This window comes from Miniopterus natalensis, chromosome 20 (genome assembly GCF_054644295.1).
Source record: "Miniopterus natalensis isolate mMinNat1 chromosome 20, mMinNat1.hap1, whole genome shotgun sequence".
NCBI classification, from domain to species: domain Eukaryota; kingdom Metazoa; phylum Chordata; class Mammalia; order Chiroptera; family Miniopteridae; genus Miniopterus; species Miniopterus natalensis.
Window position 1 is genome coordinate 20,607,243 of NC_142100.1, and position 25,260 is coordinate 20,632,502.

The 25,260-nt window shown below is 41.7% G+C and overlaps 1 protein-coding gene across 3 annotated transcripts in view; it reads right to left on the bottom strand.

The window, feature by feature from the left end:
• The window catches only part of BICDL1 (BICD family like cargo adaptor 1), a 50,117-nt gene that overhangs the window by 20,240 nt on the left and 4,617 nt on the right, over positions 1–25,260 (bottom strand). For 2 of the 3 annotated variants that reach the window (XM_016201605.2, XM_087828819.1), the window contains exons 2-4: positions 23,310–23,525; positions 3,419–3,535; positions 479–625 (exon numbers count right to left, since the gene is read on the bottom strand). In XM_016201605.2, the coding sequence (XP_016057091.2) occupies positions 479–625; positions 3,419–3,535; positions 23,310–23,525 (480 nt within the window). Of the gene's footprint in view, positions 1–478; positions 626–2,505; positions 2,518–3,418; positions 3,536–23,309; positions 23,526–25,260 lie in introns of all 3 variants that reach the window. The other variant, XM_087828820.1, reaches the window with a different exon arrangement.

A 25,260-nucleotide genomic window follows, 5' to 3' on the forward strand; every position in this document is an offset into this window, starting at 1 on the left:
GCCTTTTCTAGCAACTGGCAGAAGCAGGATATAAGTCTTGCTGTGTTCAGTGGGCAGCTTCCTGGTTCCTGCCAACTAAATCCATCAGCCCAGGGAAGCAGTGGCAGAGAGCATTGTGAGCTGAGCACAGAGAGTCACAGGCTCCCTCAGAAATCTCTGGAAGGTTTTGCAAACCCCAGGGGGCAGAATGACCTGTGTCCCAACTGCGTTAATAGCCCAGAGAGAACTCTGTGAAACTGCTCTGGGGCTAGAGGCTCAGAATAAAATGGAAGGATGGCGATGCATTTCTTCTGGGCAGAGCTAGACCAGCCAACTTAGTGAGTGCTCGAGTACTAAAACCAGGCCTGGGGGGAGACTGCACCCACTCCTTACCCTAGAGGCAGCGCTGGCCTCCCAGCCTGTCCTTCTAGCCAGGCACCTGAGGGCTCCTTTTATCTGGTCCTAGTCCCACAGAATAGCTCCTCTGCCCCGTCACTACCTGTATGTCTTTGTCATGGCCCTGCCGCTCCAGAATCAGCACTCGGTCCTGTAGCTCCTCCACGGTCCCCTGGAGCAGGTCATTCTCCTCTAAGGTGGCGCTGAGACGATGCTCTAGCTCCCGCTTCCGATCCGACAGCATCTTGATCTGAAAGGGTAGAGAGCCAGGAGGGTGGTGTGGGGTTACACCCAGGCTGAAGAGTAGGAAGAAGGGAGGGGCCAGCCCCCAAACACAAGCGCCGGTGTCTCTCTCTGAGTGCTCAGCCCAGGAGCCCGGTGCCCCCATCTCTGAGACAGCAGCTGTGAACTCCTGAGCTGAAGAGAACACCCCTCCTCTCTAGAAACCTGTCTGAGAAGGGGTGGGAGTGGAGCCTTGGGGAGGCTGGAATGCGGGATGCCAGGCAGAGGAAGGGAAGGTTAGTGCTCTGGAATGTCCACAGATAAGACAGAGGAGAGCCCCACCTTACCTGCCCCCGACTTGACTTCAACCCCACAGTTTACGAGGGAGTGGGACCTAACCTGCTAGATCATTCTTTCTTCTCAAGGCATGAGCACAGGAAAACACCAGAGCTAGCCTCTGGAGCCGCTGTATTTTCACATATTCTAGGGTTCTCTGTCTTTCCTCACTGCTAGTGGGTCTGGCTCTAGGGGTTCCAGTTCAGACCCGAGTTAATGCAGGAGCTAGCAGGGTACAGAAAATAAGCAGTGCCTGCATCAGCCTGGGTCCTGGGAGGGAACAGGACACAGACACAAGGGCTAACTAACTTGACTCAAGGTTATTTTTTTGCTTGAGCAAGTAATTTGTGAACAGTAAATTTGTGAAGCAGCTTCTCTCCTTTTACCAAACAGGCTGGTACGTTTGTACACTGAGTATCTAGCCAGTCTCCAGTGAGACAGAAATCTTTTAGGAAGGCCTGTCTGGTCTCTTTAGTTTCAGGTGGAAAACAGAGGAAGGAGATGCCAAGTTTTCTCTGGCCTCGAGGTCTCCAGGGTGAGCAGCTGCACCAGCACTCCCCGAGGCTAGCTTCACCCCAGGACACTGCCCTGCTTGGGGCTACAGGGAGCCTTCCCAAGTCTCAATTGTCAGTGGCCTTGGGGGAGGTGCCTGCAGGTCTCCTTGGCTCCTCCTATTTATCAGTTCCCTGCTGGACTGATTTCTCAGCCAGTGTCCTGCTTGTCAACAGTCTCCTGACATGGTTGAAAGGTTCTCTGTGCTCTCTAGTCTAGTGGGGGTAACAACTCACTAAGGGGGACCCGCCTCAGACCTCTTCCACCTTTCTCTCTGCTTTTCAGCTGTTCTCACTCTCTGCACTAGAATTCTGTTCACGGGGCACAGATCTCTATGGCCATCCATCCATCAGATAGGATGCTGTCCTGGGGAAATGAAGTATGTGGCCTTTGTCCAGAGGGATCAGGTATCCGGCCAAACAAAGAAACACTGTCTCTCAAGTATGCACCTGGGTGAGGGAGCACAAGGAGCAGGCCCCTTTTGTGAATGGGCCTACTATTCCCTACGCTGAAGCAACGTAACCCACGTAACCCATGTGAAGGGAATTCTTACTCCAGTTGATTTCCCTTTAAACGCCCTCTGACCTTTCCATTTTCCTTCCCATGGATCATTTTTGCTTCCCAAGTTCCACTCAGTGGAGCCATGTGGTAATATGGTTCTGACTGACAACCCCAGCCCCTTATTTGAAGTCACTTATTTGAAATGAAGCATTTCACAGCTTGGGTTTTAACAGTAGCAGTGTTGCTGGAAGCACGAAATTAGCATGAAGTGGCTGACTCCCTCATTCCTCCCCGCCTCCCCCCCTCCAAAACTTGTGACCAAACCTGGTGATAAACATTCCTGGGAAGGACCCTGTGTTGCGAGGGTCTAGAAATAGTGGTGTGGGGCGGGAGAAAAGACAGGCAACTTGGAGGAGTAGGACCTTGGCAGGGGCAGGTGAATGGTAAGTCATGCACAAAAATGGACACACAGACAGGCATGCCAACCCCCACCCCCACCCCCCGGAACAAACTACTTACTTCAAGAACCTGCTGCTCAATCCCAGCAGGAATCCAAGGGAAGGGAGGAAGGAAGGGAAGGAGAGGCAGGAGAAAAGAGAAGACATTGACTGACTTTAGGAAAAACATCTTTAGGTCACTTACGAAGCAGGGGACCAGCCTGCTTCTCTGGGCCTGGCCACACTGGGGATTCCTTAACCACAGTGGGGTGAACGTTCGTCGGGCCCTGGTCTGTCCTTCAAAGTGTAACTCAGCCCAAGGGCGGCTCTTTCAGGCACTTGGCCAAGGGGTCCTCAGGAGCAGACTAGGGAGAAGCCTCCCCAGGAAACAGACCGTTTGGGCTGACAGTATGACCTTCCCTTCTCCTCGCCTCCCACACCTGGATTCTCACAGTGCTATGCTGCTCTTCCTTTCTGGCCCACTCAGGGCCATAGATCCTGACTGCCTCTCATATACTTTCAATGACATTACATTCTCCCAACCACCACACACAGTGCTTTCCATGTAATAACTTAGCAAATCCTCACAAGAGCCCCATGAAGTAGATACTCTACTTCTCTCACTTTGTACGTGAGAACAGGCCCTGTTCAGGTGAACTGAAATGGACCCAAGTGGAGGGGACAAAAGGAAGACTCCCTTTCCCATCTTCTATTCAGGATTGGCGAGGATGTTTTTAGAGGAATCAAAATATTCGGTAAAAAGTAGGCCATTCATGATTTCACAACACTCAGCAGTAACTCTGAGCAACCTCATTTGAGGAGCTTGGATCACGCGTTCCCCATTTAGCTTCTCACAGATCTGTCTCTCTAGAGATCTTAGAGAGAGCAAGTGTTGGTTCCCCAGTTCAGAGGGCTCCTTATCTAAAAGACCCGGTGCAGTGCCTACCATGAGAAAAGCACTCCCATCTCCAAGCAGCACTGCCCGGGAGGCTCACCTCAGCCTGCAGGCTTTCCAGGCGGATGATGTGCTGGTTGGTCGAGGAGTTTTTCTCTCGAAAGTCTTCTCTGAGGGCATGGACTTGCATGGAGAGCTGTCTCTCGACTTCTGATGCCTGCAAGCAGAGGAGACCTTCAGAGCCAATTCAGAGGTTGTGCAAAGCAAGTCTGTTCAGATTCTTGCCTTTCATTCCTCAAGCATTTCTTTGCAACTCTCTATTCTATAAGGAGTACAAGATGAAATGCTAGCTTCCTCCCCTGGGTCCAACTGTTCTCTAGCGCCCAAACAAGACACAGCCCTACCCCTACCTCCACCATGAAAGGCTCTGTCTAGGTCTAAGACCACTTGGCTGATCAGAGGCAACAGGTCTAGAAAACAGTAAGCTCTGAAAGGTTAGTTATCACCATCATTACTCTGCACACCGCAGAAGCTTAGCAAAGATCTAAATTGAGAGAAAGTCTCAGTATATTAAATGAAAGAATAAGACAGACAGACCTTCGACCGTAGACATTCCTGTATTTCTCCCATCCACTTCCTCAGCAGGGCCCAGGGAGATCATCACTGTCTGCATTTCTCACTTCCACTTGACAGGGGCACCATTTAAGACTTCCTGTCATGTCAGTTAAGACTCTGTTTTTTACTCTTCAAGGACATTATTTTGCAACTTAAAAAAAATACATATGTTGCCCTGGCCAGTTTGGCTCAGTGGTTAGAACGTTAGCCCTCAGACTGAGGGGTCCCAGGTTCGATTCCAGCCAAGGGGCACGAGCCTCAGTTGCAGGCTCAGTCTGGGTCAGGGCTCAAGCAGGAAGCAACCAAGTATCTCACACTGATGTTTCTCTTTCTCTCCCTCTTCCACTCTCTCTGAAAAGCAATGGAAAAAAATATCCTCAGTGAGGTTTAAAAAATATACATGTATTTTTTTTACTGATTTTAGAGAGGGGAAGGGAGAGAGAGAAAAAAACATCTATGTGAGAGGAAACATCAACTGGCTGCCTCTGGCACCCCCCTCCCCCGACTGGGATCTAAGCCTGCAACCCTGACAGAGAATCGAACCTGTGACCTTGCAGTGCATGGGAAGACGCTCAAGCAACTGAGCAACGCCAGCCAGGGCTATTTTGCAACTTTTAAATCTCTTGGGAGTATGGGCTGAGGCCCTCATTTCCCACCCTAACCCATTTATTCTCTAGTGCTAAACCACAGCGAGCACTGAATATCGTTTGGTGTATCAACACCTCCTGAACACACAGGAGAGCATTTTAAGAGAGTGCTCCCCCGGTGAGACACGGGCTGTAGTGCTCCTCCCAAGGGCCTGGCCCAGCCCACACTGAGGAGGACCCTGAACACTACCCAGTAGAGAGGGGAGCCACTGGACAGGGTAACTGCCTCAGTGCTTTTTTTGAAGCCAAATGGGGTCAGTGAGCTTTATGGGTTCTCAGGAGAGATCACCGTGTGCTGAAATTCTTAGAAAAGGCTTTCAAGAGAAGGTGGGATGATAATGTTGAAATGGTAGGCGAGCTGTTCAATGAGGCTTCACAGGAATGCTTACATTGTTCAGTAGCTCTTTTTATCTTCAAGTGCTATTGAATCAATTGCTCATCTTTTTTTTGGGTCCCATAAATTCAACAAATGTTGCCCCCCCCCCATCTAGAGAGGCACATAAGAATCTTAATAACTTATAGTTCTAATTTTAAAACAACAATTATAGTCCTGTCCGGGTAGCTCAGTTCACTAGAACATCGTCCTGATACACCAAGGTTGCAGGTTCGATCCCAGGTCAAGGCATGTACAAGGAGCAACCAATGAATGCATAAATACATGGAACGGCATCGATGTTTCTCTCTCTCTCTGTCTCTCTCCCTTCCTTCCTCTCTCAAATCAATTAAAAAAAAAAAAAAAAAGATCTGATGTTCAAGTTACCCGCACTGAAATGTCTAAAAGATTAAATGTAAACAAAGGCAAATCTTGACTAATGAAAGAAAATTTCGCATAGGGATGGATGGAGGAGGGAAATGGCAGCCCTGAGGCAGAGCTGCAGAGAATTCAGGCACTTGCCTTCATCCATGGATGGTGGTAATAACAGAGAAACTCTGAAAGGTCTTGGGGGCAAAGGGGAAAGTGGAAATGAAAATGCAGGCAAACTGAAAGAATTATCCAGTTAACTGAGACGTTGCATTGCTCCCAAGAACATGTCTATCTTGGGAAAGACCTCTGTTCTCTCAGGGTTAAAAATCCTGAGTATGGTAGGATTCCTGCAATGTGAAATGTTTATGCTTTCAAAAGGAGATCATGCAAAGATACTTGGAAAAGAAACTAAGCACCTTTTCATGATAAACAGGAAGGGGGAGGGGGAGGTAGATATTTGAATGACATTCTACTTAGTCAATTTTAGTTTAGGACAGTGATGGGAATGGGCTGGGTGGGGGCTGTCACAGGGACACATTTGGGAGTCTTTCAAAAAATAACAGTCATGTCTAATCCCAACAAAGAAAATTCTAGTACTTTTTTTTTTCTTTTGGTCCTATGGCTCTCACTAGGGGTCTCATCAAGACCTCAAAAGAAGGTTAAGAAGTTCAAATGTTCTTGTATGGAGCTGGAGGATTAGGGAAAAATTGCTCCTGGAATGGTGGTCACTTTCTTCTGCCCACCACTGTAAAAACAAAATGATTAATCCAATTATGCCTCCCGCCCCCAACCCCCCAACTTGACTCCAGGGATTCTGCTTATTGGAATGTCTTTCCTTGAAATTTTTCACCTGATAAATTCTTAACCTTAAAAGCCCAGCTTTTTTCAGAGGTGACCACTATATTGCTTTTACAATCTCCCAGAATAAAATTACTATATTATTTGCTGCCCTATAATATTCTTGAGTACTATACCCTCTATTTTGTTTGTTTACCACACACTATTTTATTTGTTTACATGTCTGTTTCCTCTCAATTGCACCTCCTACTTATCTTTGTTTCCCTAAAAAAGTACATGGCACGTAGTAGGTGCTCAAATGTTTACTGCATGATATAAAATCTGAATACCTTATATGAGTACTTTTTGAGATAAGCCAAGCTATGACTGTAGAAAATAGAAGTGGGATTAAGCTAAACCCCAGGAGTGTCCCTTTAGCAAAGTTCCAGTAGGATCATCAGGGAATTAATGAGATAATTCCCTTTAATTTAAATAGCCCACCCCCAGGAAAGGGCATTCTTTCCTCTCTTAGGTCACTATGGCTCAGGCTTTGATGTAAATTATCCATGACTGATCCGTGGACTTGCTGCTTGGTGCCTATACCTATACCTTCGCTCTACTTTTGCATGTGGAATCTTTTAATACTTAGAAACCATCACTTTTTTCCCTGAGCCTTCTATAAGCCTAAGTCCTGTCTTTTATAAGGTCATTATTATTTTTTTTAATGTTTTTATTGACTTCAGAGAGAGGAAGGGAGAGGGGGAGAGACAGAAACATCAATAATGAGTCATTGATCGGCTGCATCTTGCACACCCCACTGGGGTCGAGCCCACAACCTGGGCATGTGCCCTGATCGGGAATCGAACTGTGATCTCCTGGATCATAGGTCAATGCTCAACCTCTGAGCCACGCCGGCCAGGCAAGTCATTATTTTTGATAGTTGACAGATCTGAAATCCTTCTTTGGAGCTTGTTATTAATTAGGAAACCTACCAAAAAAGTGTATGTGGGAGTAAGCTTTAAATTTAGATTTCTCAAGCTCTGTTAATCTGGGTTGAATGCAACAAACTAAACCCAAAGAAAAGAAAGATAATGAATATTTATTAAGTACTTTCTATGTCTAAGCACTGCTCTAGGTAACATACCTTATTTCATTTTACCTTAAGGCTATATGTATGGGATATGTCCTGTTAACCGATTTTATAGATGAAGAAATTGAAGCTAGAAGAGATTGAGTCACATAGTTGAAGTCACTTGAATTAGTAAATGATGGAGCTAGTATTCAAAATGCACGTCTGATCCCAAAGCCAATGGAAATACCACCACATGACCAAGCCCAAGAAAAAAGATTAAAAACCAGTGGTTTAAGGAAAAAGTATTGGGACATGGATCACCTGTCCTAACTTTCTGGTTCACTGAGTGAACATAAACAATTCACGTAAGCAATCTGGCCTGTTTCCTCAGGCCTTTAAAAAATATGGGACAAGCTAACTCTACTCACTGCCGGATCATCCTCAGGGGCAATTAGACTTTATGTAGTGTTGTGAGTTGGTATCTGTTTTGTTTTCTTGTTTCTCCAAGGACAGTAAGGGAGCAAGAGTAGCTTACTACTTCCAGAAACTACCTAGTGGACTGGCTTTGTGAACATGAAAGCAGTAAGTTTTGAAGTTGACTCAGTTTTTCTCCTGAGAAAAATGGAAGGTCAAAGGATGAGTCTGTTTAAAAAAAAGAAACATATTATGTAAACCAGGCTACACAAAGGAAGTTATTCCCAAGTGAACATCAACTTCTCAGGAAAGGTTAAGAGAGTAAAAGCATATCTCACTTTCTCACACATTAAATACATAATAAAAACCCATTTCCTACTTCTTCAAGGTGTTGGAAATTGATTAGTTCATGTCTGTGAAGGCTTCCAGGTATAAAGTGCTATCTGCTAAGCACTATTCTATTTAAACTTCCTTCTGCTTCCTTTCTGTCAGTCAACTTCTATGTCTATCTGGGATGCCATGATGCAGATTATTAATTAACTGCAGTCTCATAAGCCTGAAAATTCTAGGGAGCAAGGAAGCTTGAAAAGATAGAAATGAAAATGTAGAGCACACTCAGACAGAGGCACATTTAGATGCCAGAGTAATTATTCCAAGCCCAAGAGAATCCAAATGAGCTGTCACCTGAGAGCTCCTAGGTGGCAGAGAAGGTGCTCTAGATAAATAAAAATGTTCATTCATTGATAAACCTAACATACTGAGGAAGCGCAAAAACACAACAAAGGCAACAATTCCAAATAATGTGGTAATCCCATACCATTGCAACATACACTTAGTGGACACCTACCACAGGCAAGGCAATGTGTTAGGCAGTGAGTAAGATGCTGCCCTGCGTTCAAGGAAGGGCATAAAACATGTAAAAGAACTAGGGGTCGCACCTGTTAAAGTAAAAACAACAACACAAGAACACGTATATTAAAACATTCAATTGATAGATGTTAAGTTCTGGAAAAGTGGATCCTAAAATAAAGCATACTGAGCCAATGTATTTACTTATACATTTGATCATGGTGAATTGATATTTTTATACAATGAGGTTCACCAACATTTCTAAGCTTTCCAGCCAGTCAGACATATCTGCTACATAAACCCAAAAGAACGGGCTACGGACAGCATAAAGGAAGTACATTTCCAGATGCACTTGAGGGAAAACCAATTCTGACGCTCCCAGTATAAGGAAATTGCTTACTGATTCTACAGCTTGTTTCCACAGACCTAAGAAAGTGTGGCCGGTCTGCCCTGTAGCAGAAAGAATAAAACTAGAATAAAGTCTGTCTTACTGATGATTATGGAGCAAAATCATAGTAGTTCTGAAACCACCTTCCATGGTTACATCTTCTGATCCATTAATTTTACCACAAGGAATCTATCTTCAGGAATAATAAAAGAAGCTGTCAAAGATTTATGTACTAGCAATTTCCTAGATAAATATCCCACAGAAAAGTATGCCTATGCTCGCCAGAATATATGTCCAAGATCATTTATAACAGCACTATTTGTTAATAGTTAAAACCTATAAACAACCATAACCAATAAAATAGGCATATTATATATTCACACAATGGAATATAATATGCCAAAGCAAATGAATTACGGAAGCTACATGTATCAACATGGAGAACTGTAAAAACAAACTTAAGCAAAAGAAATTAGACACAAAATAATTCACACTGTATGATTCCATTAATGCAAAATTCCAAAACAGGGTAAACAAAACGGTATTATTTATGGATACATACTTAGCAAGTACAACTCGCTATAAAGTACTGGAAAGGACTGATTACCATAAAAGTCTGGAGAGTGGTTCCTTTGGGAAAAAGAGGGCGTTGTGCTGTGAGACCCCGAGCAGAGGGCTCGGTTAATTCATGCCCAACTCCTGACCACCACCAATAGTGAGAAGTAAATATAAAGATTACAGATCCCTGCATCTCTTGACAGAAATTGGCCTGTGAAGCCAAATTCCAGTTAGGAAGATTCTTGGATGATCTTATATCCCAAATGGGGTCATGAAGTCATATGTCATGCCCCCTCCATCCAGGTGTCAACTGCCCAGGACCACATCAGATGTTCGAGCCCAGAGCTCCCAATCCAGGGAAGGAGACCCACTGCCAGATGGCAGCTCTTAAACCCCTTGGTATTTAGTTGACTTCAGCATTATAATTTTAGTGAAAACTAAATACAGTCATGCCTTCCTGAAGTCACCTTGGTTGGACTTTGCATGTTCCCAGGCCTGTACTCATTAAAAGACAATTCTCCATTTGTCATTTCTACAGATGGCAGATCTCACACATTATATTTGGTCTTCCAAATTTTAATCTTAAAGTGTAATTTCTATTAGTTTTACAACTGGTTTACTTTCCAGAATCAGAACAGTAAGTTATACGGACCAAAACTATGTTGGGGGAAAAATTTTTTTTTAAAAAATTCTCACCTGAGGATTTTTCCATTGCTTTTCAGAGAGAGTGGAAGGGGGAGAGAGAGAGAGAGACAGAGGTGAGAGAGAGAGATTGATTGGTTGCCTCCCGCACGACTGGCTTTAGGACTGGGGAAAATTCCAGCAGGTGGCAACAAGAACAGACAATGTGAGCTGGGAAAGCACTGGGCATTCTCAGGAAACAGGCTAATTTGTCCGCTGCACAGGACACAAATAGAAAAGTAGGGGGAGACAAGGCTGGACATGTGTGCGAGGTCCAGGTGGTACAGGGTTTGAGGGCAGTATCAAGAAGTCTCAATTTCATAGGCAAAAGGGAGTTCCCTGAAGGCAATGAGCTGTTCAGAACCTCCATGGAGGAAGGTAATCTGACGATGGGAAAAAGTGGTGGGACAGAGCATAAAGGCAAAGAGGCATGTGGGGAATGACTGCATAAAGCTCAGAGAGCTTCAACAAGGGATGTGGTTGTGAGAAGAGAAAGAGGGGGGCAGACTCTTTGATTCTCTGGTCCTGGGAAGAAGGGGAGCTTTACCTCAAATTACATGTCATCTTTTTTTTTTTTTTAAATACATCTTTATTGATTTCAGAGAGAAGAAAGGAGTGGGATAGAGATAGATAGAAACATCAATGATGAGAGAGTCATTGATTGGCTGCCTAGCCCGAAACCCGGGCATATACCCTGACCAGGAATTGAACCCCGATCTCCTGGATCCTAGGATGATGTTCAACTGCTGAGCCACACCTGGCTGGGCACATGTCATCTCTTGAGGGCTTCTGCTTTATCCCTTTCCCAGACTCACTTGTCTTCCCCACTGGCAGTCAATGTCCATAACTGATATCTCTGGCAGTCTGTGTTTCAGAAGATGCATTCTCCTCCTACATTTTGCTGTTTCCCAAACAAAAGGATTCTATTTGGTGAATAAATTCCTTTCACTTTAGGGAAGTGCCATCACATGCAAGGAATGACTTTTTAATTCAAATTCTGCCAGTTTTCAAACAGGATGTTAATTTTGAAAGGCTGCCTTCCACCCTATGCCATCTTCAATTTCAGTCTGGTTTTCGAGTAGTACATCAAATATTTAAGTAGACTGCAAGGCTTTGAGTTGACTTGAAGTAAAAACTGGTATGTTCTTCTTAGAGCTCCTATTAAACACTTAGTAATATATGTTCGTCTGCCCCATTTCTAAGTAAACAGACTGCACAAAACAAAACACTGTTGTTTAAGTACACAGAATTCTTTTTACTGCAAAGATTTTAAACTCCGGGTTTTTTTTTATCAGACTTTTTATAACATCTTTGTATAAACCACAGCTTTCCTTGCTCTGTGACCTTAGATGACTCATATCCTCTCAGGGCCTTCGCTGGTTCTTCAACTGTGAGATCAAAGAGTCAGACTAGGTAAGAGCTAGATAATGTGGGTTAAGTGCTCAATCTTCAATGACTGTGATACGAAGGCGTTCTCACCATCTTAAAACATTGTGCTAGAAATCTAGAGACAAATTAGTAATGGCCTACTCTTTCAGTCTTCAGAACAAATCAATAAGCCTTTCCCTGATGCCTATGGTGTGTATGGTCCTGTTCTAAGCACTGCTGGGGGTGAAAACCAGTCGAAGACACAGTCCCTGCCTTCATATTGTCTAAAACCAAGTAGGAAAACAAACATACCCACGTGTGACATTAAATAGCAATACACTTTAGACAACAGGCTTTATCACTTAGATCAACTGAGTTTGACACATTTTGACAAAGAGCATCCTGAAATGTCCCTAACCTTTGAGGGCAGTGTGAAAAAATGATGATGATATTCCATGGAGAGCCCTCCTTTAGGAGGCAGGAGGCTGGTCTGCACGGAACAAGAGCTGGACACAGTACAGCAGGTCTATTTGAAGTTCAAATAGTTTTACTTCTATAGAATGAGAATGGAATTAAGGGCCCTAGGTGATAGAGTGCGTCTGGGATTCAGCTATACCTCATTTCCTTAATTTACATGTTAGAAAACACAGAACTGATATCTATTACTTAGATCTTATCATTAATGTAGACGGAAATACATATTCTAAACATCTGACATCATACTTACGTCTTGTCCGCACTCTGAGCCTGACCAGAACAGTATCACAGGAGGGATAACTGGTATCCATAGCAACACCACCAAAGTGGGAAAATGTAAAATGCTGTAACCTAGCAACTGATGACGAGAGGTATGAGTAGGGGGAATTCTTCTAGTTCTGCAAATGACAGACATGCAGCACCGAATACAACATATAAAGCTAGAGCAACGTGGAAAATCTGACTTATCTGTGGAGAGTTGGGAATGGCAGGCTCATAAAATCTTAGTACTATGCAGCATAATTTTAAACAGGAAAAGCAACTAAACACCTCCTCACTGCTCACGTCATCAGTCAGGTTCAGGGAAAGTCCCTTGTGAGTCACGACTGAAACGGAAAATAAATGTTGTTGTAGTACCAATCATCTCAACCTTTCTCTATTTCTCATTATATAGAGGCACTGGATTTTGGTGAGAGGAGAAGCCACCCCTGGTCCCAGCTATAAATGAATATGTTCTGCATGTAAAGGAGGCAACATTACAAAGCTGTCAGGCTCACAATATACCACAAAATGTGAGAACGCCCCCTTAAGAATTTTCTTTTTAATAGAGATCACATATATTCATGTGAACTTTCAGAGAGTGAAAGAGTCATCTAGCTAGTTCAATCCCATTGTTTTACTGACACAGAAACTGAGACCTACAGTGAGGATTTATTAAAAAAGGTGAGTGTCAAAGCATAGGGTAGAAGTGAGGTCTTCAGTGATCCAAGCCAGTTCTTTCCATTAAAACATGATTTTATGGGAATGAGAAAAAAACTTCTATTATACAAAGCCACTGAGATCTTGGGGTTTATCTGTTACAACAGTTTTATCCTACCTAATATAACCATGAGTGGATCTATCCTACCCCAAGGCAACCTAAAAAAACATATCCACTTTTAAAAAAATCTGGGGGATTCTGGATCAAGTTACAACTTCAAAGAAATATTTCCACATCTGTGATTATCAGAGCTATCACCTACGCACAAAAAGGTTAACAGCTTCTCTACTTGGGACAGAGTGGTGTATGTGTATAAAAGATTCCACCAGTTCTAAGTAGAACGGCAGACAGTCATAGAGTGGTAATGAGATAAAAGAAGGTCCCATATAGGAACATCCTTTAGAAATTTAAATTATTGTTGTTTGGTTAGGAAAATAATCTTGTTTTCATAACTTCTTTCAAGGATAGGCTGACTAATAACTGCCATGTCTTTTTCCTACAACACGACGCCTATAAAGGAAGTAGACTTTAAGAAGAAAACAAGTCATACAGTCACCACCCTAAAAGGAAAAAGCCCCAAACATTCAGCAATTAGAACTACTTGTGATGAGCACCTGTTGTTCACTGCAAAATGTCCTAGAAGCAAGAATGGCTATGTGTCACCCACCAGAGGCAGAGAGTCGGTGACACTAGTAGCCACTGTTTTAAAGCCTTCAACCCGGAGAAAGAAACCTGGGGAAAATGTGCCTCAAAAGTGTACCCGATGCAGAGCTGTTAATCCCAAAGGAGCTGTCTAGGGAACAAGAGGCTGTTTACACTTCAGAGGAAAATTACTTTTTTCAGAGATTAGCTCCTGCTAGTATGCACACTATATTCTTTGTGTGGGGATAAGACACTAGAGGTGGGTGGAGGGATACAACTCCAGACAGACAGGAAACAAAACACCTGTTTGCATACACCTCCTCCTACACATGTTGCTGCACAGACAACTCAGAGGAGTGGTTCTTCTAGGAGGTGAGAGTACAGGGCGAGTGAGCGATCACAGAGGGCAGAAGTCAGCCCTGGGGGTTAGGGGGAGGAGGCACTCATCTGAATACAGCTTCAGTCACTCTAAAGGAGTAAATTCCTGGGTGACAACATAACAAAAGGTGCTAGAACAGAGTCTCAGGTACTGAGAGAGCATGAATGGGAAATTTAACTTAAAATTTCACTTCAATACAACAGAATTCTTTTTAAAAAAAATTGACTGAGAGAGAGGGCGGGAGAGAGAGAGAGAGGGAGATATGGGTTTGTTGTTCCACTTAGTTACGCATTCATTGGTTGATACTTGTATGTGCCCTGCTGGGGATAGAACCTGCAACCTTGGCATATCGGGATGATGGCGCTAACTAAACCAGCTACCCTACCAGGGCCGCACAACAGAATTCTTACTGTTCTATTTGTGTGAAACAAACATGAGTGTTGAAAGGGTAGCTCAAACTGAACAGTCCAAAAACAATGATTCAGTTTTATATCCCAACCTACCCTCCACTTTCCTTTTGAGAATCTTTGGTCTCTCAAGCTAATGATGCCACTGTTCCCCCAGGATCTCGAGAAAAAAATCTGAGAGTCATTTTTTATTTTTCTTTCCTTAGGTCCCTTTCTCACATCCACTCATTGCATTAACAAGCCTGGTTGGTTCTACCTTCAAAACACACCATCCTCACCACTTCCATAATCAACACCACCATCAAGTCTCCCTTTGATCTCCTTGCTCCCACCCCGGTCCCTATAATCCACCCTTGCACAGCTGCTAATCATTTCAAAAGTTATCAATCAGGCCTCGAGGCTCCCCAACCAAAAACACATCACTGGCTTCACAGCACCTATTTGGCTACCGCCTACCCCTCCCTCTGACCTCATCTCCTACACGCTCCCCAAACTGACCCATCCCAGTCACCCAGCCTGCTTCCCATCCATTCCTCCTTGCGTGGAACACTCCTTCGCTCCCTTTCATCTACCAGATGCCTGCTCACACTTCACCCCTTCCAAGGTTCCTTCTTAAAACCCTCTCAAAAACCGAGCTGTCCCTTCAGCCGCCCCCCTTATCTGGCTTTATTTTACTCATAACATGTATCACTGCCTGACTTATATTATTTATATAGTTCCTTCTCTGCTGTCAAGCCTTCTGCATTATTTTTAGGACAGGGAATCTATCTTGTTCACGGCAGTATTTCTGTCACCCAGAACGGTGCCTTCATACATTGTAGGTGCACATTATAAATATCTGTTTAATGAATGATTTTTTCTTTCTTTTTAGTGCAAAATATAACACATATAAATACAAATACATAAAACATAAATGTACCCTTTAAAGAGTAATTGTAAAACAAATACCCATGTAATTACCACCAAGGTCAAGACACAGAACATCCCAAAAGCCTCCTCCCCAAGCACAATTCCTTTGTAGTTTTTGTTATAGTTTTACTATTTATGCATGCAGAATGATTTTTTTTTAAGCCTTAATAAAGATAAGTGTTAGAGAGAGTACAGACTATTAAAATATGTTTGGAGGACAATATGGTACTATCTCTTAAAAATTTAAGTGGCCCTGGCCGGTGTGGCTCAGTTGGCTGGGTGCTGTCCCTTGTACCTGGGGGTTGCCCGTTTGATTCCTGGTCAGGGTACATGCCCAGGTTGTGGGCTCGATCCCTGATAGGAGGTATGCAGGAGACAGCAGATAGATGTTACACTCTCACATCAATGTTTCTCTCTCTCTTCTTTCCTCTCTCTCTAAAATTCAATTTTTAAAAATCTTTAATAAAAGAAATTTAAATGTATAAACCTTTTGACCTAGACACTCACTCCTAGGAATCCATCCTAGAGAAATGCTTATGTAAAAGTACAAAGATATATGAACAAGGATGTTTATTACAGCAGTGACTGCAACACTAAAACACTGTAACCAATGTACATGCTCTTCCATAGAAACGGTTTCACTAACTATGGCACATCCATATGTACATAGAATACTGTATACAACCATTAAAAATATGAAAACAGGTCTAAGATACAGTATGTTAAAAACTTTAACAAAACCATTCTTTTAAAAAGCAGAGAGCAAAAATAAATAGGAAAATTGTGCAATGTATGTATGTATGATATATTTTTTAAAACTATAAAAAATTAACACCAAAACATCTTTAGTATTTTCTCTGATGGAGGATCATGGGGGAATTTCACTGTTCACAGCAAACATTTATGTACTGTCTGAATTTTATTTTACAATGACCACGAATGAGTTCTTTTTGCCATCAGAAAAAGCAGTGTATATATATTTTTTAAATTTAAAAATCTACGAGTGGAAACTTTAAGCAGACCCAAAATTAGAATTCCTGAATATCTAGTAAGAGATATTCAGTAAGGTTTATTTCCTTAATAAGCCACCCCTAGCCCAGTTAGATAAACCAAGTTTCACAAAGGAACACACCACTGGGTGCCAAGCTTTCATAGACATAGATTTCAAACTGCCTGGCTTCACCTGAACCACAAGGGGATCTTTGTTCCTTTATTTCAACCTCTCCATCACCCATCTTCAGACTATTCCTCCAGGTGTCTCTTGGCCTAAGCCACTCTAGTTTAAAATGCAAGCTTTGATTTCTCTCGGCCTTGGACCTAGGCCTAACTTCCTGCTGAAATCTTTTTACCCACTTCTCTGTGATTCTATAATCTTTTTTAAGCCTTCGCCCAGCCTCTGGAACAGCCCTCTTTTATATTGCCCCAAATATAGCTTCTCTCTTTGGAACAATTGACTTGTAACTGCCCAAAGTCATAGTGACCAGGCACATGACCACAATTCTGGACGTGAGGATTCAGGGAGAGGTTTGTTAGAGACACATGTAGGGCTGCAGTAAAGGGGAAATGGACGAACAGGGAGGGCACTGGGAAATAAAAGCTAAAAGAAAACAGCCAAGGAATGAAACAATAAGAAGGGGGAAAAATAATGATTTTTAAGATGAATGCACAAGAGTTTTTGCATCCAGGGTTACACACACAGAGCAATGATACACCTTCAATGAAGCTCTGTCCAAAAACAGTTATGCTGCTTTCCAAAGGGGAACCTCTGACTGCCTCCTTCTGCATACTACAGACCATTTGGGATTCTAAGAATAGATGAGATGACAGACAGTTGGCGACCGTTCTTCTCTGTGTTTGCTTCTGTAAGGGGGGGGGGGGGGGGCGAGAGAAGCCATAATGATCATTTTTTATTGGGGTTAGGGGGGTGGTGAGACAAAAGCTAAAATGCTCATTTTCATCTCCATCAGCACACTCAGTAATTGATCAATCTACAGACCACTGGAGAAATACAGCAAATGCACATGTACTTGCAGGTTTTAAGTCAAAACACAAAAGTTCTGTCCACTCTGTAGTCACTCCTCTCAATTAATGGATGATTGGGTGTTTATGCAATTCCAGAAGAAGCATCTATGAAGATGATGTTAGCTCTCTCGTCTTTACAGAGGTAATCAGATTAAAAAGAGGTCAGTAGGCTGGGCCCTAATGCAGTATGACTGGTGTTCTTATAAGGAGAAGACATTTGATAACAGACACAGATAAATAGGGAGGAAAGAGACACTGGGAGAAGACAGACACCTACAAGCCGAGGAGAGAGGCCTGGAACAGATCCTTTCGTCACGGCCCTCAGAAAGGGCCAATCCCAGGGCACCTTGACATTGACCTGCTAGCCTCCAGAATTGTGAGAAGACAACTTTCTGTTGTTTAAGCCACTCTGTTTGTAGTAGTCTGTTACGTCAGTCCTAGCAAACTAATAATTTTCTATAGCCTTCTAAAATTTTCATTTTAAGCTATCTTGGCTGTCAAGAGTAAATGTTAGAGTTTTTTTTTTTCCATTAAAAAAATCCACACAGCATTAGAAATCAGTGGGAGAAATAAACATTGCTGACACAGTAATTCATATAGAAAACATAACTGGATTCCTATGTCGTATTATACTAAAAAATAAATTCTAGGTAGATTAAAGATCTAAATGTAAAAGACAAGTATGAAAGTTCTGTAATTACTATGGGAAAATATCTTTATGACACAGAGAACAGGATTAAGCAATACACCAAAAAAACAGAACATAAAGCAAGTGATTAATAAATTTGCCTTCATTAAAGGTACACGCTTCTCTTTACTAAAAGACTCCATCAACAAACTAAAAATATAACAGTACCAAAAATGTGTGAAAAACATTCTTACACACCAATAAGAAAACAGGTGAAGGGAATAAACAGGCAATTCACAATAGACATAAGAACAAAAGATGCTCAACTTTACTAGTCGTTCATGAAATGGAAATTAAAACAATAAAAATTCCATTTTTGCATCCACGAGACTAAATTTTTAAACTCTGACAATAACCAAGTGTTGGTGAAAACATGAAGACACACACATTGGTTCTCACACACACTGCTGGTTAAGAATGTAAATTTATACCAAACTGCATGCCCAGCAGCAGTGTACTACGGTTCCTTTTTCACCACATCCTTGCCAGCAGGCTTGGGGAGGGGGTCAATGGGGGACATCTGCAATACCTTCAACAATAAAGATAAATTATTTTTAAAAAAGGAGAATGTAAATTTGTACAACCATTTTGGAGAGTGATGTGGGAATATCTCATGAGGCTGAAGGTGTGTATACATTCAGTCCTGCAGGGAACTGAAGCCCTAGCCCCTAGTAAAGAAAATGGGACTAGGGTCACACATATGCTGTCGGTAGGATGGGGAGTGAGGGAAGGAGGTAGAAACAAAGGTGTGACTGATATATCGTGTACAAAATTGCAGGGGAAAGTGTAAGAAAATGTCCTAGCCAGTTTCTACAAACTCCAGAGCTATGTATTTTGGGGAAGAAAAAAAACCTGAGAAGTCCCTAAGCAATTTTAAACCCCATTTTTTATAAGAAGAAGGCAATTGCTTTTCTCATTATTTGGTCAACAGGTGCTCAAGTCTGACCTTTAGTGTTTGCGAGAACGTGTGAGCAGTGTTTTATTAGCTGCCGTGAAAACGTTTTCTTTAACTCTTACTGAAGTTTCTAACACCACAGAGATTCATTCTGAAAATAATATCTCATTTCAACGGCCTCTAAAGACTGAAAAGGCTAACTAAGAAGCCTGTTACAGCTGTGGTAGTCTTCTTAGGAACAGGACTGGTTCTGCATCGTTCAGATCATTGCTTTGACTTGCTAGTGTACGCGCAGAATGTAAGAACTTTCCCCAGCGTCTAAACTGTGTTATAATCTGTAGCAGGTTAATAACTTCAGGACTCTTTAATATGGATCAGAACCCTGATATCTTTGCTGCTGCTGTTGGGGGGAAAATCCTCTGGGGGTTCTAGAGGCTTTTGCTGTAATGCCAGTGAAAAGTACTGTATTACGTATCGGAAGGATTCTCATCAAACCTCCGTCTGAAGCTTTTTAGGGGGATACTCTCCTTAGACAAGCGCGGCCACATCTCTCCTCTCCTCTTTGTGAAAGCAAGGCCCATTGTATTCTTTCCACTTTTGATACAGTTAGGATAATAAACATCTAACATGTCCTATGAAACCCCACTGTCAATGCCATTGTGGTGTTACTTTCTAACTATTAGGAAGTGAGTCACACTTTCTCCACATGTCAGCCTGAGTTTCACAAAACGAGAATCATGATCTTAGAACCTAGAAGAGAATTTAGAGGGCATATTGTCCAAATGAGCAAATAAACTGGGGACAAAGGTGTTCCCAGGGTATGTGCAGCAGTGTCCAGGGGATACGAGGTGCCACAGAATAAACCCGACTCAACTCCTAGGAGAATCAGTTTTACACAAATATTTCTGCACAGGGACTGAACTACTAAACAAAACATTCTTACACACTGGTATGTGCTGGGGGCACTTGTGATTCTTCCCCTCTCGAGTTAAAGAATCGATGTTCCGCAAATCCAGATCTCCCCTCTACATGATGAGGGCATAATTATAATGACAGCTACCATTTACTGAGCACGTAAGATATGCTGGATATTGTGATAAGAGCTGTATATACATCATCTCACTTAGTCCTCAAAACACTGTCAGGTACTAGAAATAATATAAATGTTCCATTATATGAAAGAGGAGACTAAGGTTTAAAAAGGTGAAAAAAAATTTTTCCATGTTTATCCAGCTAGTAAATCACAGAGTCTGTGTTTGGTCCCAGGGCTGTCTGGCTCCAATGCCTATGATCTTAATTGCTGCCTCAGAAATGTGAAATTGAGGCACAGGAACTCTAATCAGTCTTAAATCAGAAGATCCTTTATCAAGTCACGTATCTTTTTCTCCCTGAAGTCTTCCCAGCTATAAAATTAGAACAATACCTATTATCCCCTTCATCATAATGAGGATACAGAAGCTCCTGGGATACATGTGCTCATAGCACCCTGTTTTACAGCTGAAAAGAACCTTGGTCACACAGGAACGTGTACATGAGTGTTTATGGCAGCTGGAAAGTAAAAACCACCCAAATGACCATCAAGTAATGAATGGATAAACAAAATGTGTTACATCCACGCAATGGAATATTCTTCAGCCATAAAAATAAATGTAGTACTGATACAGGTTACAATGTGGATGAACCTTGGAAACATTACACTAAGGGAAAGATTCCATTTATATGAAATATCCAGAATAGGCAAATCCAGAGACAGAGATTAGTGGTTGTCAGGGCATGGGGTAGAGGGTCAGGAGGAATAAGGGAGTGGCTGTTAATAGGTACAGGGTTTCTTTTGAGGGGGAGGTAAAATATCCTATAATTAGATACTGGTGATGGTAGCACAACTCTGTAAATATACTAAAAACCACTGAATTGTATACTTTTAAAAAGTAAATGTTAAGGTATGTGAATTAGATCTCAATAATAGAGCTATTATTAAATAAATAAAGGTTTTGTAGAATTCTCCTAAAAAAAAAAGAACCTCGGAAGCTATGGTAGTGAAAGAAACATATTTAAAAATACTTTGGACAAAAGCACCATAAAAATACTGTACTATTTTTCAGATGTCATACATTTTATGCTTATAAAAACAAATTATATATACATTGTAAGAAAAGCATGGCCTTCTATTACTTCTGCTGGTTGCTTTTTTTGTTCTAGGAGAATCTTAATTCACTTCAAAGTACCACTCGAGTCCTCAAGTTCCTGAATACACAGTTAATAAGCTGAAAGTGGAATATACTCTAAACTGGCTACTGATGGAGAAACCCCAGAGAATTGTCCCGCTTAAAAAGAGAAAGGGAAAAAAGGCCACTAAACTCACCAAAGGCCTGCATTCAAGGCCAGAGTGGATAAGAGGAATCTAGATCGAGTGGAAATGTTACCCTCCTATATCCTTTTGGGAGCCGCTTATCAGGAATTTCTCCAGAGAAATTAGGCAAAGGAACCTCAACTATAAAGACGCTGCTTTAGTAAAATAACCATTCACCCTGAAACAATTCCTCACCTTCCTATCCAGCTTAACATAAACACATTATCTTATTTTCACACCAACAGTGTAGTTGCAGGCGGTACAAATTTTTATCCCCAGTTTAAGGACAAAGAAAGTGAGGCACAAACAAGGTCACCAGCTCACGAGAAGTATCTTAATTCCCAGCTCTGGGCTCTTTCGCTACGTCACGCTAATGTTTGCTTTCGCCCTTCACCTCTCTTGGCATCTACCTTTCACCAGATCAGAAAGCGGAGTTCTTTTCTAACATGAACTTACCCCTCAAGAAATGACTGCCCCTTTAACTATTCCGTTTGTTGTGTTCCTTCCTTAAATCTCCGTAAGAAACACTTGCTCAGAATAAGTAGAAAATAAGTGTTCTTGAGCAAACAAACCAATGTGGCCAGGCCTATCGGGTTAGTTTAACCTTTCAGGAACAATGAGTGAAGGCTCAAAAAACCTATATGATCTCAAAAGGGTAGAGATTCCCTTTCCAGTTGCTGGAAGTGGTTTTTAGAACTGAGTCAGGAATGCCGTGAAACTTGCAGGTAAGATCTTTAGGCCTATCACTTGAATTCTCATCTTTCATATACATTCTTTTTTCTTTTAATTTTTATTTATTTTAGAGAGAGAGAGAGAGGGAGAAATGTGGATTTGTTGCTCCACCCATCTACGCATTCACTGGATGATTCTTGTACATGCCCGGACCAGGACTGAACCCGAAACCCTGGAGCACCAGGACAACTCTCTAACCAACTGAGCCACCTGGCCGGAGCCACCTTTCATATACATTCTAATATTTCATATCAGATACATTCTTTCTATCGCTCTCTCTCCTTCCTTCTTTCCTCCCTCCCTCACCTTCCATCTTCTTTCTCTGCCTTTCCTTCCTCTATTAGTAGCATACACTTCCTCCTGAGGCATGAAGCCTTTAACTAGTTTCAGAGTACCCACTGGAAGCAACTATGACTAGTGAAATAACTTCATACAGTGTTAACCATTGAACTAGTGGAAACACCAAGAGTTTACGGTATGCACCCAAAAGACCTAAGCACCAAATACTAACCATGCACACAAGGGCAGTGCTCTCATGAGAATATGAGTGCCTAGGGATGACAGCAGAGTTCTTTTTTTCCTTTGGTAACTAAAGAGTTAGTAGTTTTACTTTCAACACACAAGAAGGATTTAGGTACAATAGTAAATCCAGCTCTTAACTCAAAAGTGGGTGGATTTAGAGACCAGGGCATTAACATTCCTGCATTTGTTAAAAAGGTATGTTCTGTATTTAAATTAGATTTCCACCTATTCAGCCCTCAAACCCTTTCTCTGCAATGATTTTACAGTCTTGACCTTGGTTAACTAATTAATACTTTCATGACAACACTCTACAAAGGTACAAGTAAAGAATTTTTACTTAATGTGGAAACAAAGAGAACAAATTTTAAATACAAACACACATACCTCATTTCAAATTTAAATAATATGAAGGAATGCACATTCACAAATGCAACATAAATAAAAATCATTTGCTCTAGAAATTTTCCCTAAGCTTTTCAGTTTAGAGACAGCACCACTTAATATTTGAACTAAATGCATTAATATAATTTATCAGTGACAGGCTTTCTCTAGGTAAAGCAATCACAGACTTTTAGAGCTATGAGAAATATCAGAAATCATTAAGCACAATTCTTTCACTGGAAAAAATGAGAAAACTCCCAAGTTAAGCAATTAAAAAAGCCTCACAGCTGGCTAAAGACAGGCAAGGGTCATGGCTCCTGACTCGTAGTTTGGCCCAGCTAAATTCCTTGCAGGTGAAACATATTTAACTTGTTGATATAACACCAAAAGCAACAAAAGTGAGAATTACTCTTCCTATATACATGACTGACATTATACAGAAGCTGTTTCAATGTTTAGTATCTTACACCATCAATTCTTAACTTGTGACTCACCCTGCTGAGTTGATCCAATAACCTTTGGTTCTGTTCAGATAACTCCTGGACGGCCCGTGTCTTTTCTCGATCTGCCTCCCGTAGATGAACTTGCTGCCTCTCCAACTCATCCTGAAGCTGTTTCACATCACTCTCCAGCTCTGACACACGCCCTTCCCACTCTCCTTCTCGGTTCTCAAACCGTCTTCTTAGCTCGTGTTTCTCTTGTTCTAAGTGCTGGGTGAAAAGTGAGTGGGATTTAAAAATTGTTAAAAATTCCACAGTTTTTCGGTTTTTTACTCTTTGCACACTCTCCTAACTTTTATTGATTGATTGACTGTAGAGAGGGAGGCAGAGAAACATCGATTTATTGTTCCATTTATTCATGCACTCATTGGTTGAATCTTGTATTTGCCCCAACCTGGGATCAAACCCACAACCTTGGTATATCGGGATGATGCTCTAACCAACTGAGCTACCTGGCCAGGGCCTCTCCTAACTTTTCCTGGTTAGTCAGTACAACAAACACCGCCACTTAGGAAAAGCTGCCCGTTCCACAGCTTTGAAAATATTTCCTTCTCTCAGAGTAGAAAAGGAATTGGTTTCATAAAGAGAATGGCATTCCTATTGAAAATAGTTAACGTTATTAGGTTTATTCTTGTCCTTGGGCGTGGGGTTCTAGACTTAGGAATTCACTTGAAATTTAGCAAGCCATCTAATTAATTGGTGAACTATACATTTAAACAATTTAAAATGACTCAAGAAGGCTTCTGTTGAAATCATCTTTTATGCCTGGCATATATCAGGCACTTAAAATCACAGAAGTTTCAGAGACAGAAAGAACTCCAGAAATCCTTCAGATTAACTATCTTTTCTTACAAATAAGGCAACAGGAGAGGTTAGGTAACAAGCTCAAGATCAATACTAGTAAATGACAGAGCTGGGATTTGTGTCTCGGTTATTTCACTGCTTAGTGCTCTAAATCACAACTCAATAAATATTTGTTGCTATATATAGCACTGTATTTCAAAAACATTAAGGCAAGTTCAGATTCAGGCCTATTTTAAATCATGGCCTATTAGCCTTGCACATTTATTTCTGATCCATTCACTCATTCTTGGGTGACTACTATGAGCCAGCCACTGTGCTAGGGACACGGTGATGAACAAAACAGACACGGTCCTTGCCTGTACGAAATTTTTATTCTAGTGGGAGAGGCCAATACAAGTAATAAGCTGTGTGTGACAAATGGTATGCAGGAAAAGTATAAATGGTTTGAAGTAGCAGCTCAACAGAAAAGGATTCTTTTGGATTGAAGGAAATAAGAACATCTTTCTGTTTCTGTGAGATAAATACGAATGCCTCTTTTCAGAAGCAAGTATGTCCTTCTACTTAAAAGTATAGTATGTACCAAAAAAGCCAAGTCTATATCTAAAGGAATATATGAACTATATAAGTTAAAGCAACGGTCCTCAACTTTTGGTGCACTCAGAAAAGCTCTGGTCTCTTTCCAAAATATACCCCACATTATGGTTATACTTTATACAGACTCAGTTTGGAGCATGTGGGAAAATGAATGACAGGGAAGGATTTCTACTCATCAACATGAGGATTTTCTGCTCTTCTCTATGATCCACTCATATTGCTTGACTTTCAAAAAGGAAAATGTTTTAGTCACTATAGACACTTCAGAAAGATGAAATGCAGAAATAAATGCTAATTGCAATCCTAAAATTGTGATTCTTGGTTTTATTGAGTTTTTCCAAAATGAAAAATATTGAGCAGAAGGCAAAAGCAAGAACTCAGTAATCACACTGTTACTGAGAGGCCAGATATATTAGGCTTGTGTTCTAAAAGAACAGAGAGACTTAAAAATACTCAGCAAACAGCTGCTAGCGAACAGCCCAACCAAGCGACTAAAACAATCCAATCCACTTGGGAGGAGGAACTGAGGACAGGTGGTGCTGATCAG